This window comes from Schistocerca nitens, chromosome 7, assembly GCF_023898315.1.
Source record: "Schistocerca nitens isolate TAMUIC-IGC-003100 chromosome 7, iqSchNite1.1, whole genome shotgun sequence".
In the NCBI taxonomy this organism is placed as follows: Eukaryota; Metazoa; Arthropoda; class Insecta; order Orthoptera; family Acrididae; genus Schistocerca; species Schistocerca nitens.
The window spans coordinates 155588522-155607925 of NC_064620.1; the positions used below are offsets into that span (position 1 = coordinate 155588522).

Below are 19404 nucleotides of genomic sequence, written 5' to 3' on the forward strand. Positions count from 1 at the left end.
CACACACACACACACACACACACACGCACACGCACGCAAATGTGCATGCAGTTCAATCCTTTTCATAGTGCCCGGAGAAACCAAAGGGGACCACACCACATAGTATGGTGTAGTGGCTAGAGGTGTGTGAATTGTTTGTAGTTGCCTGCTTACTGCACTGCCTTTGTAGTAAATGAGCAGATAATCTCTGTCTCACTGGCATCCGTTTCCTGTCAGTTAAAGCACTGAAAACAAAAATATTAATACCCAGAGTCAATGTAAGTGATCATTTGGTATGTGGTATGTACATGAGGTGACAAAAGTCGTGAAATACCTCCTAATATTGTCTGATACCCTTTTGCCCATTGTAATGCAGCAAAGTGATGTGACATGGACTCAACTAGCTGTTGGAAACCCCCTGCAGAAATACCGAGTCACGCTGCCTGCACAGCCATCCATAATTATGAAAGTGTTGCCAGTGCATGTTTTTTACACAAGCTGACATTTCAATCATGCCACATAAATGTTTGATGGGTGGCCAAATCATTCACTCGAATGGTCTAGAATGTTCTCCAAACCAAATGCCAACAGTTGTGGCCCTTTAATGTGTCTGGCCATTGTCATTCATAAAAATTTAGTGTTTGTTTGGGAAAATGAAGTCCATGAATGGCTGCAAATGATCTCTGAGTAGCCGAACATAACCATTTCTATTCAATGATTGGTTCAGTTGAACAAGAGGACCCAGGCCATTCCATGCAAACACAACTCACCCCATTATGGGGTCACCACCAGCTTACACAGTGCCTTGTTGACAACTTGAGTCCATGGCTTCATGGGGTCTGCACCACACTCAGACTCTAGAACCATCTCTTACTAACTGAAATCAAGATCATCTGACCAGGCCACAGTTTTCCAATTGTTTGGGGCCAACCGAAATGACCACGAGTCCAGGAGATGCGCTAATGGCGATATTGTGCTGTTAGCAAAGGCACTCTCATTGATCGTCTGCTGCCATAGCCCATTAATGCCAGATTTCGACGCACTGTCCTAATGGATACATTTGTAGTACGTCCCACATTAGTTTCTGTGAGTATTTCACACAGTATTGCTTGTCAGTTAGCACTGACAACTGTATGCAAACACTGCTGATCTCAGACGTTAAGTGCACTATATTGTCCATATTGAGAGACTGCCTAAGATTTGGTGTTCTCGGCACGCTCTTGAACCAGTTGATCTTGAAATATTGAATTTCGTAATGATTTCCAAAATGGAAAATCCCACAGTTCTAGCTCCAATTACCATCCCACATTCGAAGTCTGTTAATTCTGTAATGCAGCCATAATCACATCGGAAACATTGAGTCACCTGAGCACAAATGACAGCTCCGCCAATACACTGCCTTTTTGTATGTTATTTACACGGTGCTACTACCATCTGTATCTATGCATATTGCTATCCCATGACTTTTGTCACCACAGTGTGTTCTTCATTTACCCATAACATTTCTGTCATTATCTGTAACAAAAGAACTTTAGAAAGAGATTACATAGTTAATTGTGAGTCAAGTGACCATATAACCATCTATTAAGCATTTGTGTTTATTGTAGAGTGGAACTGTGAACATTTCTTTCAGCTCTTTCAGTTGTATAACTTTGAGAGAAGGGCAATAATTTAGCGTATTTTTGAAAAGGTATTGATATTTTTCTGTTTTTACACTAAAAAAGAAAAAAAAACTACATTTATTTATAGTTGAGATTCTAATAACTTTCAGATGAAATGATGTTTTTTTGTAGGTGTTATTTTTAGAGTCCTTTCATTTCTTGTTTTACAGAGCTTGATTCTTAAGAAGCTTGGGCAACCTGTGATGACAAATCTGTATTATAATACTGTGAAGATGTTACTGGAGAGGATATCGTCCGTAATGGTCGATCACCAATCAATTAAGGTATTCATACAGAACTGAATAAATGTTCATTGTGTATGGAACTAATTATTATTAAGACAGAATTTTCTGTTTTGGAAGCTAATTAGAATAGATGTGTGCTTATGTGACTTATGTAGATTGCAAATAGAAAATTAGGAGAGGCAGCTATTCACCTACAATTCATTTTTGGGTCTCTCTCTCTCTCTCTCTCTCTCTCTCTCTCTCTCTCTCTCTCTCTCACACACACACACACACACACACACACACACACACACACACACACATTTTAAATCACTTGCCAATGAACTAAGTTATTGACCTAGATCCAAACCAACCAATTATATGCGCCTATTGCTTTATCTTTTGCTGAGTTTATTACAGTCTGTTTTCACATCCCCGCTCTCATAAACTGTGGACCTGCCAAAATGGATTACTTGTGCACCTCATCTTCTTTGATACAGATAGCCTTATGCCATCCTCACAAGGGAAGTGTTTTTCATTGCAAAGCACACTAGACTTGGTATCTGTAGATGTTGCTGTGTGCTCTGAAACGACTTGCTATACAAGGGCTATTCAGTAAATAAGGTGACTTTTCAAATTGCGCATGCAGCATACATTCAGTTATTGATCTTTTTTTTTCGTTATGTTGGTACAGATGTCCTGAACATATATTCACAGTTTCAAGAGTACAGCATATTTCGTTTGTTTCTCACAGATAGAAAGGTTGGACATGTTTTAGTGTGCCCAGCGATTTTCGGTTATTATAAAAAATGGAGCAAAGAATTTGCATCAAATCTTATGTGAAAAATGGAATCAAGTGCTCTAAAACACTTGAACTGTTGACAGTGGCATACTGTGAGTCTGCTCTATGTATTAAAAAAAAAAAGAAAAAAAAGAAAAAAGTAGTTTACAAATGGTGCAAGCTCTTCCAAGATGGCCAAGAAGATGCCAATGTCAAGCCTCGCTCTGGATGCCCCAGCACATCAACAACAGATGATAACATTGAAGCAGTGAAGAAAATTGTTGAATTACTGTAAGAGAAGTTGCTAAGGATGTTGCCATATCGCTCAGCTCATATCCTGCAAATTTTTTGGGTGTTTTGGGCATGAGACGTGTGTCGGTGAAGTGTGTTCCAAAACTTCTCAATTTTGATCAGAAGAACTGTCACAATGGCATTGCGTAGGAGCTCTTGAATGACATCAGTGATGATCCTGATTGCTCAAAAGGGTCACAACTGGTGATGAAACATGGGTTTACGGTTATGACATTGAAACAAAATCCCAATCATCCCAATGGAAGCATCCTGGAGAGCCAAGACTAAAAAAAGCACACCAAGTTCGATCAAATGTCAAAATTTTGCTAACTCCCCCCCCCACCTCCCCTCCCAAATATTTTGGTGTAGCGCATCATGAATTTTTGCCTCAAGGTTTGTACGGTCAGTAGCTAAGGAGTAATACCTTGATGTTATGGGCTGTTTCCGAAAGGCAATACACAAAAAGTCTGGGATTGTGGAAAAAAAAATTTGTGGCTTTTGTATCACTGCAAGGCACCTGCTCATTCATAATTGCTTGTGAGAGATTTTTGGCCAAAAACAACACGACAATCATGCCTCGGCCACCATATTTACTGGATTTGGTCCCCTGCGTCTTTTCCCTGTTCACAAATCAGAAGAGACCTATGAAAGGATGAAGATTTTCAACGATTGAGGAAATAAAATACTTTTTGTATCAAAAAGTGCTTATGATAAGTGCTTTGAGGAGTGGAAGAAGTGTTGGCAAAAGTGTATTGTATTTGAGGGGGATTGCTTTGTAGGGGACAACATGAATACTGATGAATAAAGTATGTTCTCATAAAAATATAAAGTCGTCTTACTTTTTGAACACACCTCATATCTCACAGAACAAGTTCCTCATGATTTGCGACTGCAGCAGTCTCCAGTAGCAATCGTGGGCTGCGTCTGGTGCATTTATCACACAGTTTCTCTACAAAAATGGACACATGTTGAATAGCTGCTTTAACCCTGTTAGCAATTCTTGAAGAAGGGAATCTCCCAGTACTGTTATTTATTAGTTCATTTTTCCTGGGATATTAGTGAAATCAAGCACACTCTCAGGTAGAGAGCACTCTTATCTTTATAAGTAAAAATCAGTTGCTGAATGTGTAAAAGATCATCACTTGAGAACGCCTCGACCGATTGGGCATTTTTTTTTCCTTTTCTTTTTTTTCCGTAATTGTCAGGACGAAGTTTGTTGGAAAATTTTTTTTGGAAAATCGGGAAAGTCGTCAATTTTGATTATATTATATGAAAATCTCAGTGAAAGAAATTATATGAAAATCTCAGTGAAAGAATTGTGGTCATTTTTACAGTTATGCTGTCATATGTTGTCATACCAAAGAAAATTCGTGTTGAGTTTGACAGTTCTGCTGTCACATGCTTTCATAACAACAAAAAGTTCCATTTGAATATTTATACTTTGCGAAGAAGAATACAACTGGAAGCGATACTTCAATGTTTTATTGGTGGTGATCATATCTTTGGTGTGCTGCAAAGATTGAATTGATGTCAAAAACTGCCACCAGTGAGGCATCGAAATACCGGTTGGTGTGCATGCAGTGCAGGCCAATACATGACCGCCTATTCAATGGGGCTAATGAAGAGCATACACAGTGTTTGGAACACGATCCGTTATGACTCCGGAACAACAGATACAATCGAGTTTGAATAACTCAGTTGGAATTTACACACACAAGAATTTTGAACATTGACATAGCAGGTGGCCAAACATGTTGTCAGTGATGATCATATTGGGGCGTGTTGCAAACATTCAAATAATTTCAGTTCGTGGTTTATTTCCATGAAAAAAATGGCGCCAGTGAGGTGTCAAAATATCAGTGGTGTACACACAATGCAAGTCAGCTACATGATCATTGACTCAGTGAGACTGACGAAGAGTATAGACAGCATTTGCAGGAAAATCGAATACTAAATTATCAGGCATGATCCGTTATGACTCTGGAGAAATGGATTCAGTCGAGTTTGACTTGCTTGGTTGGAGCTTAAGCACAGTGACTTCTGATTTATTTAAGTTCAATAAATTCATGATTTTACTGACATTGTTTTGTTTCAGTTCAAGGAAAGATTCAGTTGTATGAATCCCTTCTTGACTGACTGACAGATAACACACAGCCTAAACCACTGGAAATATAGATACGTTATACAATAAACACTTTCTGTTGGACTGCCTGCAAGAAACAATATGTTAAACCGTGCTGTGAAAATATGCAGTTTTCCTTTCATTTTGCAGTCATTTTTAACAGAAAACAGGAAAGTTGTGTTAATGGATAACTTTACAATTCTACATGTTCCAAAATTAAAACCATGTGAAATGTTGTCATTAAAGCTAATATCTTCGCAGCTCCAGCAGCTCAATAGGTCTCTCTCATACCCCATATACCAAAGGTTCCAACCATTTACCCATTCATTTTGACTTTTGTTCCCAATCAAGGTTCCATTTGTAATAACAATAAATAAGATCAGCGAGGGGAGGGAGGAGATGGACAGAGTAGGGGGGGGGGGATGAATGTAAAGAACGGGAAGGAGGATATGGACAGAGAGATTGAGGAGGAAGAAATGGATAGAGTGAGTGTGGGATAAGAGATGAGCAGGGAGTGGGGAGTGGAGGGAAGATAATGGATGGAGATTGGGGGGGGGGGGGAGGAGGAGGAGGAGGAGGAGGAGGAGATGGACAGAAGGGGCTGAAGGAGAGGGAAATTAGGACATACCTCCAATTCCCATACATATTTAACAATTGCAAAGCATTGCTGGATTCGCTAGTTTTCTATGAATAACACTGGGTATTGCAGAATATACTTCTATGAAATTAATAAGACAGTCCCTGAGTCTTTTGGAAAACATAAGGCGATAAAAAAAAAAAAGTCCAGATAACAAGACATGAGCCTGCTAACTTTCCCTTCAGATTTCATGGCTCTGTCAACTACATTTTTACAACAACACTGGTGTCCAAGTTACATGTTATACATGTCTAAGAACTGCAACCATAGACAACATTACTTGATATTTAACAATAAATAATAAATACACTATAGTGCTGAAACAGCATACTTTCATAGTGTGCAAGTTATAACACAAAAAGCATCAAATATGCGAACCCTTAATCTATAAAATCATAGTTTCTCATTATTTTACAATTACAAATTGTACTAAAAGTGAAGCATTTTTGAGAGATCCTCAGTGTGCTTTTAAAAGTCTTACACCCCTAGCATGAATGTTCCTGTATAAAAACTGCCAAATACAGATTACAACTCCATATGACTTAATCCAATATGGCACCTCCTAAATTCTGCTGTTGACATAAAACCAATGTTGCATCTCATTGGCCACATTGCTCTCCCTAAGGCAATAATTCTCCTTCGCAGAGTCTTCCTTTCATGCTCCACAGTGTATGGGATACGAAATTCTATTCTGTGACATCACTAAACTGTACCAGCTCCTCATTTACAAACACATTCATGTACCACGAAAGGATGTCCTTGCTGTAGCTGCAGTCAAAATGGAGGGGTATCTGTGCAGAGACCAGACAAATATACAGTTCCTGAAGAGAGGCAGCAGTGATTTCAGTAGTTCCTGGGACAAAAGTCTGGATTATTGACTTATCTGGCCTTTTAACATTAGCCAGAAGGGCCTTCCTATGCAGGTACTACAAAAGGTTGAAAGCAATGAGAAATTACAGCCATTATTTTTCCAGAGGGCATGCAGCTCTACTATTTGGTTAAATCATGATGGTATCCTCTTGGGTAAAATGTTCTGGAGGGCATATACTTCGTTGGGGTCTCCAGGCAGGGACTACACAGGGGGATGTCATCATCCATCCATACTGCTGTTTATACATATGACTATTAAAGGAGAAATAGTTGTAGGTTGATACTACCCTAAGCAGTGGAATAAATTCTGCTATTAAACTAAGCAGTCATTCTACTTGTTGCAGTGTGGAATGTTAGCAGAAAGAATGGAACTTCTGTTCTGATGAATACAGGATTATAAACAAAAATTAAAATAGGGATAACTCGAAGCAAGTCTGATAATAAATAAGATGACAAGAATATGGGTAAACTACTACACAGAGAGCATTGTGAACACATTACCACAGCCTAGAAAGACATCAAGCCAACACCTCCTGCAGTATTAGAAGTTTTAAGAGATTGAAAGTATATATGCCAGGGTAAAAGAAGTTATTGAACTGCTCAAGGGAGATGAAAATTTAATTGTAATGGGGGACTGGAATTTTATAATAGGTAAAAGAAGAGAAGGAAAAATAATAGAGAACATGGACTGGTTGGCAAGAAATAAAAGAGAAAGTCACATGGTAGAAGTTTGCACTGAGCTTAATTTGTTCATTGCTAACAATTGGTTTAACAATCATGAAAGAAGGTTGTGGAAGGGTTGTGGAGACATTGAAAGGTTTCAGATTGATTTATAATGGTATGACATAGAGTTCGGAACCAGATTTTAAACTGTAAAACGTTGAAATGAAATGATCGTATGGCATTGTTGGCCAGGAGGCCCCATTCGGGGGAGTTCAGCCGCCGTATTGCAAGTCCATGGGGGCAGATGGGGACTCTGAGCACAGTTTATTGGTTATGACCTGCAGATTAAAACTGATGAAATTGGGAAGAAGGTGGGAAATTAAGGTTATGGGCCTGAATAAATTGGAGCCAAATGTCAATAATTTCGGAGGGAGCCTAAGGCAATGTTTGACAGGAATGGGAAGGAATACAATAGAAGATGAATGGATAGCTTTGCAGGCTGAAATATGTAGCATATTCCAAACCTAAGGTCTGCTTGGTCATAAGAAATAAACTCATGAAGAAATGTTTTTATTGACCGTAATATTGTACTACATTCCGTTCTCTGCTTTTACACATAATCACCATTCATATCTATACACTTTTCGTGAAACTGGACCAGCCTCTTTTACCCCTCTTCAGAGAAGTCTGTCACCTGAGAATTGAACCAATTGGTAACGCCAGTCTTGAGTTTGAAATCATTATGCACCCAGTTCCATTTTTTCAAATGTAAGAAGAGGAAATAGCCACTTGGTGTGAGGCCAGGCGTATACAGAGGGTGCTTAAAAAGTTTCCAACAAAAGACGTGGTTTCTGCAGCAGTGTGAGGGCATGTGTTGTCGTGAAGGAGGATTAGCCAGACGGTAGTTTCCTCCTCTAGCATCGATTTTGGATCGCACATCTCAGTTTGGTTAGTGTTTCAATGTATATGTTGTCTGTAATTGTTGACCCACAATACAGGAAATCAATCAAAAGGATTCCCTTTCTGTAAACAGTAGCCATCATTTTTCTATTTGGGAGCAGAGATTGCTTAAGCTTTTTTGGTTTGGGTGAATTGAATGGCACCACTGTATCGACTGTTGTTTCAATTCTGTGTTGGTGTACGATATCCATGCTTGTCATCCGTTACAATGTGGGAAAACAAACGATCTTCATCTTGTCTATAATGCTCCAAAAAATGTCATGCACTATGCATTCTTTGCTCTTTGTGCTGATCAGTGAGCATTTTTGAAGTCCACCTTGCACACAGTATGTGATATCAAAGCTGTTTAGTGACAGCCCTGTAAACTGAGTTTTATAGCAGCATTTTGGAATTCATCTTGAGGTTGAAGCCTTTTTGTCTGTTTGTGTTTACAAATAGATTTGTTTTTAAAGAGGGACTGTCTTGATCAAAACACCCTTAAAAATAGTGTTTTGCTCAAGTGAGACCCTTTACAAAACCAAATTTATTTTGGAATTCATTAGCCAGATCACTAATTGTCCATCACCAATCACTTTGAAGTTTTTGGTTCACTTGATCAGCTATCCTTGGATACAAAGAATATATTGAATTTAATTGAAAAAGAAGAACATGTTATAATGCATGGAATGAAGCAGGCAAAAAAGAATACAGATGTCCAAAGAATGTGATTAATAGAAAATGGAGCATTGCCAGGAGAAATGGCTGGAGAAGAAACACAAGCCTGTAGAAGTGTGCATGACTAGGGGAATGATAGAGGCGGCGTATAAGAAAAATTTGAAGAAAAGACAAACAGCTGTCTAAATATCAAGTTCTCAGATGGCCAGCTAGTATAGTTAAAGAAGGAAAAGCTGAAATGTGGGAGAAATGTGAGATGAGATGTACAAGTGAAATCAAGTTGAAGGCAATATAGGAAGGGAAGAGGAAGTAATTCCAAGATAAGTTGGGAATATGATACTGTGAGAAGAATTGACACATCACTGAAAGAAGTTGAAACAAGGCCCCTAGCATAGACAACATTCTCTCTGAATTATCAAAATCCTTAGGAGAACCCGTGCTGACAAAACTATTCCTTGTGGTTTGTAAAGCATATGAGACAGTCGAAATACTCTCAGACTTCAAGAAGAAAGTGACAATTTCAATTCCAAAGAAGGAGGCTGCTGAGAGATGTGAATATTAGTCAGCTGCCAATCTATTAAGCCAAGGTTACATAATCTGAAGTAAATTATTTGCAGAAGAATTTAAAAACTGGTATAATTTGATCATTGGGAGAGTAGTTTGGGGTTTGGAGAAGTTTAGAAACACACGAGGGAATATTGACCATATGACTTATCTTCAGAAGATAGGTTACAGAAATGCAAACCTATGTTTGTAGCATTACAGACATAGAGAAAGCTTTCGATAATGTTGGTCAGAATACACTCTTTGACATTCTGAAGATACCATGGATAAAATACAGAGAATGAAATGTTATCTACAACTTGGACAGAAACCAGACTTCAGTTAAAAGTGCCAAAGGACTTGAAAAGGAGGAAGTGGTTGAGAAAGGAATGAGATGGGGTTGTAGCCTATGCTCAATGTTATTTCAATCCATACATTTAACAAGCAGCAAACGAAACCAGAGAAAAATTTGGAGAGAGGATTAGAGTTCAGGGAGAAGAAATAAACATGTTGAGGTTTGCTGATGACACTGGACAGCCAAAGATGTGGAAGAACTGCTCAACAAAATGGGTAGTGTCTTCAACAGAAGTTACGAGATGGGTATAAACTAAAGGAAAACAAGATAATGGAATGTAGTAGAATTAAATCAGGTGATGCTGAGGGAATCGTATTAGAAAATGAAACACTAAAAAGTGCCCGATGAGTTTTTCTATTTGATTAGCAGAATAACTAATTATGTTCAAAGTAGATAGGATATAAAATGCAGAATGGCAATTGCAAGAAAATCATTTCTGAGAAAGAGAAATATGGAACATCTACTATAAGTGAAAGCGATTAGAAGTCTTACCTAAAGGTGATAGTTGGGTGATGGCCTTATATGGAATTGAAATGTGGATGATAAACAATTTAGACATGAAGAGGATAGAAGCTTTTGAAATGTGGTACTGGAAGAAGGGATCGGTTGACGGACACATCGTGAAGAATCAAGGAATTGTCAGTTTGGTATTGGAGGAAAACATTTATTGTATACATTGTAAAGGGAGATATAGATGTTGAATACATAAAGCAAGTTCAAATGATTGTAGATTGCATTAGTTATGCAGCGACAGAGAGGCTTGTACTGTCAAGCAATGGAAAGTCCAGTTTGGAATATCAGCAATATTATGAAACGGATAGATTGCAACTCACAGTGAGAGAGCAACTCACTGTAGAGATGACACATTGAGTTGCAGACAGACATAATGAAAAGACTATTACATATTGAGAAAACACACACAGCCACACGGGGAGGTACACCTCATGCGTACATGTGCTGCTGTGATCAGAATGCTACTCTCAAGGTGAACAAGAGCAGCAATCAGGATTGGGTGGGAAAGGGGGAGACATAGCAGGGTACGGGTGGGGTTTGGAGGGGTGGGGGTGGGGGGGCAGAAGACCGTAATAGAAAGTGCCAAAAAAAAAAATACTGGCAGTGCATGCTGGGGCTAGATGGCAGCAGGACAGTACTGCCAGGCACAGCACTGGGAGGCTGCGGGGGATGGAGTGAGAGGAGGAATGGGAAGTGGAAAAGGAGAGGAACAGAGAAGGGGAAAAGATCAGTAGGTGTGTGGGGAGAAAGAGGCACTTAATGAGGGTGAGGGTATGTGAAGTGGAACGAGGTGATAGAACAGATGGGGTGGAAACTGTTGGGTGGAGGGTACGAGGACAGTAAGTTGCCATAGGTGGAGCCCGGGATAATTTCGTGAGTGGAGGATGCGTTCTAAGAATTACTCCCATCTGTGCAGTTCATAAAAACTCTGGAGCTGCCAGATATAGCAATCATGTGTGCATGAGGTATACTCGGTTTTGTGTGTGTGTGTGTGTGTGTGTGTGTGTGTGTGTGTGTGTGTGTGCGTGTGCGTGTGCGCGTGCGTGTGTGCGCGCGCACAATTTTTCATTTTGCCTGTTTGCAAGTCAGCATTTCATTTTTACGGTGAATAGCAGTCTGCCTCATAATATTGTTGAGGTTTGTACTTTGTTATGTAACAGGTGACATACTAGAAGTCCACCATCAATAACTTATAGATCCGTTTTTTTTAAATTTTGCAACATGGAAGAAAAGAAAAACAGAAAACAATTTTTAGTGCTGTTTAGTGTTCTGTCTTTCTTCTTTCTCTGTGAGAAATTTGATCATGAAATGGCATGTGTCATCCTGATAACAGTCTTCACAGTAAGCATAGGTTCTTTTCTAACATTGGGAGTAACACATCCATCCTACAATTGTTTTAGTGTGCTTATTTGTACCAGTATAGTAGGATAGAATGACAAGAAATTATTTTCATAACATCCCTCAGGTGCAGGGTATACACACGTATTTTAAAACGACATTAATTTTGAGCATACATATTCATTACATGGAATCTGTTACTATTTTGTCCACTTCATCTTACTTGAACTTCACTTTCCGAAACAGAAAAATTTTGTGGAGCCTTATTTTTAATGACTCCATCATTCCAGATTCATTTCCTGGCACAGTATGGGTGGAAGGAGGATTTAAATTTTCCTCCGGTAATGAGGTAATTAGAGCTGAAGGATAAACTCTGTCTGGACAGAGATTTGAATTCTGTTCATTCCAAATGCATGCCCAGTGCTTTAACAATTTCTTTACCTCACTTGGTCACTCAGACTTCAGTAAATTTAAGAAAAACTCAATATTGACCTGCAATCTAATTTCTTCATAGGTGACACATGATTGAAAATAGAAAGGAAGAGAGATTTCTAAATGTCTTAAAATGGTTAGGAAAGTTCGAGATTACAAGAAACTTTTAATCGACTAATGTATTTCAGAATTAGCGGTTTCTACATATCATTGTTTTTCCAAGTAATTTCTTGCTATACTATATTGATATACAGACTTCTGCCAAGAAACAGCAAAGAATATGAAGTAAATGTTGGGATCAACACTACCCTGTGCACTGCTAGCAATTCATTGTCTTGTCACTGCACACACTCTGTACAAAATTCATATTATAATACCTTATTGCCTACTTCTGTAAATCTGCTTTCTTATTTCAAGATGTAATTCTTACTAAAATATACAGGAAAGTTGTTTGTGTTGATATTTGTAGGTATTGGTTGGTTATATTGAAGACTGCCTGAAGGGTGGAAATATGATTGAAGAAATGGGTCTACACCCTAATACAGCTGGTGAGAGGGGCCTTAAACTACTTGTGGTGAGTAATTGCATTTAATTAGTTTTTGTAGTTGTCTAAAATATCAATCATTTGATAGTTGAGAAAAAGAGGCAGTTAAGATTGAAGTGTCAGGAAAGGAATCAAATGGATCTTATTCAACTGTTGGAATGTTACAATTGTTTGTGGCCAGGTTGTCCCGTGTCCTATGATATATGCAGGAATAGTTGGGCCTGTGATGGAAAAGTATCTAATGACAGAGGCTACCAGAAATGACCACATATCCATAATTGGTAAATGTATGTCTGTTACTAGATAATACAAATATATGTTTTAAGCCTTTTGATTGTCGGACACAAATAGGACAACTCTCTTTTTATCCAATTTCCTGACAAGTAAAATGCAATAACAATAATCAGTTTCTGCATGTTCAGCAGCTGTGGTCCTGTACATACTAAAGAATTTGTGCATGGACAGATTAAAAATTGAGAACATTGATACAGCTGATAGTGTGGATAGTAGTCACATTCAGGTAGAGATTGCCAAAAGATAATATAAACAATAAATAAGCCAGAGACTTCAATACGTGAGCTCCTGAAATGAGTTGTCCACTCTTAAACTATCATTTAAAATACTCACTCATGAATTAGCAAAGCTGAATTGATAGACTTGCTCTTTGGATGATGGAAGTGTGACTTGATGCTGTCCACCACACTACACAAGTGAGTCCAACTAAAAAGAAAATACTTGTGTATGGCAATTTTATATTGGTTTAAGAATTTAGAAATGGAGAAGTCCGAGTAATACGCTTAAGCATTTGGTGTTGGTTAGTGGACTATTTAAAAATGTTTAGGTTGTATGACTTCTTGAGGCAGATGTTTTTAGAGAAGAAATAAAAATCTTACCAGAAACTGCTTTACTGACTTTCTAATTATACAACCAGTTAAATCTGTAAGCTATGTTTTTACAAGGCATCTTTGACTAAGAACATTGTATAAATTAATTCTGGGCACAGAAAACTGGAATATATAAAACATGGGTAGTGATACAAGCCATATTCAGGGACCGTAAATTAGAAATACAAACACCCTCTTGTTTTCATAAGGATTGTTGAAATTCGTATACAGTGCCAGTGCAAAAGTTGTTACAGTGTTCTCCGAAAAAATGTGACTTTATGACAGAAATATCCCAAATCTATGACAAATATGCTGTAGTGATAGAACTTCAAACATCACAGGTGTATACAGTAATGAAAAAAATAAAGACAGTAAATTATAAGAGACTAAATCAAGCAGTGGAAAGTCGAGAGTGGAATAACAACAATACTAAAAGGACAGATTGCTACTCACCACATAGAGCAGGCATTGAGTCGCAGACCGCACATTAAGTTTTCGGCTAAGATGCCTTCATCGGAAATAGAAACACACACTCCTGCCACTGTGGCCTGACTGCAGACTACAGACTGTAGCTGTGTCTGACATAAGTGTTGTGCTGCCTGTGAGAGAGTGCATTGGGAATGGTGGCTGGGGGGGTTGGGGGTTGTAAGGAAGAGGGATAGCAGGATCAAGGTGGGAGAAAGTGTTGTGCTGCCTGTGAGAGAGTGTAGGGACAGACCTCTGTATGACCCTCTTACAAGGGAATGGTCCAGTCCAGCATATCAAAACCTGCCCTTACATTTTTTTTATGTATTAAGAATATACTGAAAGAAACACAATGTTGAAGTTTTAGCTGCTAAGACACACTGCAAGTATAAAGGTTATTCCACTCCATGATAGGCTGATTGGATGCATGCGCAACATGTCTGGTACATATCCTTGACTGACGGCACATCGGTAAACAGTTAACAAAGCACAACACAATCATAATTTGTAAAGCAAATGTCAGTTTCCGTTCATAATTTCACTGACACAGTTGTTCACAGTTATTACTTGCTCAAATTTGTAACTCATTGAGTATCCATAATAATTAGCAGCTGCCTTTGTGGTATCACAAAGTGTTAAGAGAGGAGGTAAACCAAGTTTTTATATACTTTCTAATAGCATCTGTCTCTGTGCAGATTCTGGAGTTCCACAGGAACCTGATAGCCAATTACTGTTTTTATTTTTCAACCTTACAAAGATAGAACAAGAAGAATGTGGTATGCAGTTGAAATCACCTACTTCTCCTGAAGACTTACATATGTATTATTCATCAGATAGTTTCTTGGACATTAATTTGAATGAAATCGACATTTCATTAGAAGAAAGAAGAAATAACTCTGACAATTTCCTGTATTGTGGTTCGAACAATGATTGTTGATTGAAGTCCAGAGCAAAAATACAATACCTTCCTAACCTAAAGAAAACATGGAGAGTAATAGCTTCCAGTGACAAAGAAAAGGCTGGAAATCTTTTGATTAAATGAAGGAGGACCAAATACTTGAAGTTAATCTGTCTGCAAAGCAGGTTATGTTTCGTAAAATCTGAATGTAACTTATCTAAATGGAAGAAAGATTTACACCCAGTGCGAAATATGCACACAGCTTTGTATCTGTCTTCAAGAACCTTAAAGCAAATTAGGGCCAAAATTAAAAAAAAATGACTGTTTGGTTCCAAAAATCTTATTTTTGACATAGCAAAATCTGGAAAAATGGGAGAGAGTAATTTTCAATACTACATCCGAAATGTCTTATTACCAATCACTGTGAATAATTTAGTGATTTTGTTGGACCTTTGGCCTAGACATAATGACACCTCTGTCTTTGAGAAGGATGAAAAGACTGTTAATATAATTTGGATTCCACCTGGAACTAATAGTTTGATTCAGCCGCCAATAAAGAAATTTTTTGACAGTGTAAAGCATTATTCAGAAAATTGCCAGACAGTCTAATTTCCAGTAGTTCTTTATCATGCCAGGTTTATCATCATAACAGTATTGTTAACTTCAGTCATTTGTGCATTGTCAGTTTGCATTAACACAGTTTACAAATGTGACAAAGTATGTCTGGTACATTGCAAAATATCTAGAGCAACAGCCATGATCATTTCTTACTCTGTCTCAATTCTGTCTAAATAAAACTAGTAATTACTGTAAAGTGCCTGTATATGCCAAATTTTTTTTGGTATCAGGTGTGACTTACCAAAGGAAAATGTTTATTTTCATCATCCAGTAAACCCTTCACATTTTTGTGATGACTAGAGAGAATAAACAAGGAACTGTTTCATTGTTAGTAAAATATAAATTATTCAAAAATTACCATAAGAACTATGCTACAAAATTTTTTATAAAATATTTCGTATCAACAAATTAAAGTCTTGAAGTCATCTGTAATGTAACATAATACACTGCTTTGATTTTGTTTCCTCTGCCAGGCAGTTGTGTAACAGTTACACCTGCAACAGTTTAACTGTCAATATGAACTACACATTATTCAAAAAATTAAGATGTGATACATTTTTGGTATGTTCAAGTGCTTCAAATTCACATGTGTGCACCTTGAACTCTGTGCTATGCAGTGCTATACTTTCTCATCATGGCTGTGTCTGCGTAAGAATAAGAATATTTATTAGCCATTCAGTATTTTCTTATACAATGGGCTTTGTCTATAAGCTCAATTACAGTATAAAGGTGGTTATATTCTCATAACAATGTATATATAAATCATATGAATGTTAGTGTAGTACAATAAAAAAGAAAACATTATACAAATTTATATTAAGCGGGGAGTATTCATGTTGATGACATTATCATATACATGTTGATAACACTGTGTCATCATCCTAAGATATTGATACAAATATAGAGCACTCGAAGTAGGTCTATTATGGCTATATGTTAGATATTATTTTTCCAAATTTAGGTCCTACTACAGGCAGAGGTACCTTTCTCTATGTTAAAACAGCAAATCTGCCATATTACAATCTTTATATTCATCAACTGAGTAAAATGCTTTACCTTTGAGCCATTGACCCAATGTTGTCTTAAATTTATTTTTAGATACTGTTTGTACAATTTTAGGGAGCATATTAAACAGTTCGAGGCCTACATATTTATAACTATTATGTATATCTAAAAACAAAGATGATGTGACTTACTGAACGAAATTGCTGGCAGGTCGATAGACACACACCAACATACACACCAAATTCAAGCTTTCGCAACAAACGGTTGCTTCATAAGGCAAGAGGGAAGGAGAGGGAAAGACGAAAGGATGCGGGTTTTAAGGGAGAGGGTAAGGAGTCATTCCAATCCGGGAGCGGAAAGACTTACCTTAGGGGGAAAAAAAGGACAGGTATACACTCGAGCGCACGCGCGTACACACACACACACACACACACACACACACACACACACACACACACACACACCCATCGATCCGCACATACACAGACACAAGCAGACATTTGTAAAGGCAAAGAGTTTGGGCAGAGATGTCAGTCGAGGCGGAAGTACAGAGGCAAAGATGTTGTTGAAAGACAGGTGAGGTATGAGCGGCGGCAAATTGAAATTAGAGGAGATTGAGGCCTGGCGGATAACGAGAAGAGAGGATATACTGAAGGGCAAGTTCCCATCTCCGGAGTTCTGACAAGTTGGTGTTGGTGGGAAGTATCCAGATAACCCGGACGGTGTAACACTGTGCCAAGATATGCTGGCCGTGCACCAAGGCATGTTTAGCCACAGGGTGATCCTCATTACCAACAAACACTGTCTGCCTGTGTCCATTCATGCGAATGGACAGTTTGTTGCTGGTCATTCCCACATAGAAAGGTTCACAGTGTAGGCAGATCAGTTGGTAAATCATGTGGGTGCTTTCACACGTGGCTCTGCCTTTGATCGTGTCACTTTCCGGGTTACAGGACTGGAGTAGGTGGTGGTGGGAGGGTGCATGGGACAGATTTTACACCGTGGGCAGTTACAAGGGTAGGAGCCAGAGGGTAGGGGAGGTGGTTTGGGGATTTCATAGGGATGAACTAAGAGGTTACGAAGGTTAGGTGGACGGCGGAAAGACACTCTTGGTGGAGTGGGGAGGATTTCATGAAGGATGGATCTCATTTCAGGGCAAGATTTGAGGAAGTCGTATCCCTGCTGGAGAGCCACATTCAGAGTCTGATCCAGTCCCAGAAAGTATCCTGTCACAAGTGGGGCACTTTTGTGGTTCTTCTGTGGGAGGTTCTGGGTTTGAGGAGATGAGGAAGTGGCTCTGGTTATTTTCTTCTGTACCAGGTCAGGAGGGTAGTTGCGGGATGCGAAAGCTGTTTTCAGGTTGTTGGTGTAATGGTTCAGGGATTCCGGACTGGAGCAGATTCATTTGCCACGAAGACCTAGGCTGTAGGGAAGGGGCTGCTTGATGTGGAATGGGTGGCAGCTGTCATAATGGAGGTACTGTTGCTTGTTGGTGGGTTTGATGTGGATGGACGTGTGAAGCTGGCCATTGGACAGGTGGAGGTCATCATCAAGGAAAGTGGCATGGGATTTGGAGTAGGACCAGGTTAATCTGATGGAACCAAAGGAGTTGAGGTTGGAGAGGAAATTCTGGAGTTCTTCTTCATTGTGAGTCCAGATCATGAAGATGTCATCAATAAATCTGTACCAAACTTAGGGTTGGCAGGCCTGGGTAACCAAGATGGCTTCCTCTAAGCGACCCATGAATAGGTTGGCGTACAAGGGGCCATCCTGGTACCCATGGCTGTTCCCTTTAATTGTTGGTATGTCTGGTCTTCAAAAGTGAAGAAGTTGTGGGTCAAGATGAAGCTGGCTAAGGTAATGAGGAAAGGGGTTTTTGGTAGGGTGGCAGGTGATCGGCGTGAAAGGAAGTGCTCCATCGCAGCGAGGCCCTGGACGTGCGGAATATTTGTGTATAAGGAAGTGGCATCAATGGTTACAAGGATGGTTTCCGGGGGGTAACAGCCCCACTCCCAGATTCAACCAAACAGCCCTTGTCAAAGATTTACTGTCCTACAACCCGTACTCTCTGCTGGAAATATCACTTTGCCACGAAGAAAAATGAACCTAATCCTACTCCTAATGGTCCAACTCCCCAAGACACTATCCAAATTGAACCCCGCCTGTAACAGTTCCGTCCTCCGTCACAGCAGGACCCACCTCCTCTTCCTCAAAATCACCCTCTCCAAACTTTCCAGGAATTTCTGACTTCCAGTCTTGCCTCTCAATCCTTCTTAAAAAGCCTTAATCCTACTCCCAACATCACCACTGCTGAAGCCCAGGCTATCCGTGATCCGAAGGCTGACCGATCCATCGTCATTCTTCCGGCGGACAAGGGTTCCACGACCGTGGTACTTGATCGTCGGGAGTATGTGGCTGAGGGACTGCGTCAGCTTTCAGACAACACTACATACAAAGTTTGCCAAGGTAATCCCATTCCTGATGTCCAGGCGGAGCTTCAAGGAATCCCCAGAACCTTAGGCCCCCTACAAAACCTTTCACTTGACTCCATCAACCTCCTGACCCCACCAACACCCCGCACCCCTACCTTCTAGCTTCTTCCTAAAATTCACAAACCCAATCATCCCGGCCGTCCCATTGTAGCTGGCTACCAAGCCCCCACATAACGTATCTCTGCCTACGTACCTTCAGCCCATTACATGCAGTCTCCCATCCTTCATCAAAGACACCAACCACTTTCTCGAACGCCTGGAATCCCTACCCAGTCTGTTACCCCCGGAAACCATCCTTGTAACCATTGATGCCACTTCCTTATACACAAATATTCCGCACATCCAGGGCCTCGCTGCGATGGAGCACTTCCTTTCACGCCGATCACCTGCCACCTTACCAAAAACCTCTTTCCTCATTACCTTAGCCAGCTTCATCCTGACCCACAACTTCTTCACTTTTGAAGGCCAGACATAC

The 19404-nt window shown here is 39.4% G+C and overlaps 1 protein-coding gene across 2 annotated transcripts in view; it reads left to right on the forward strand.

Annotated features, from left to right (window-relative positions):
- Positions 1-19404, forward strand: part of LOC126194825 (sister chromatid cohesion protein PDS5 homolog B-B) — a 204540-nt gene that overhangs the window by 70419 nt on the left and 114717 nt on the right. For both annotated transcript variants that reach the window (XM_049933153.1, XM_049933154.1), the window contains exons 11-12: positions 1811-1924; positions 12493-12597. In XM_049933153.1, the coding sequence (XP_049789110.1) occupies positions 1811-1924; positions 12493-12597 (219 nt within the window). The remainder of the gene's footprint in view (positions 1-1810; positions 1925-12492; positions 12598-19404) is intronic.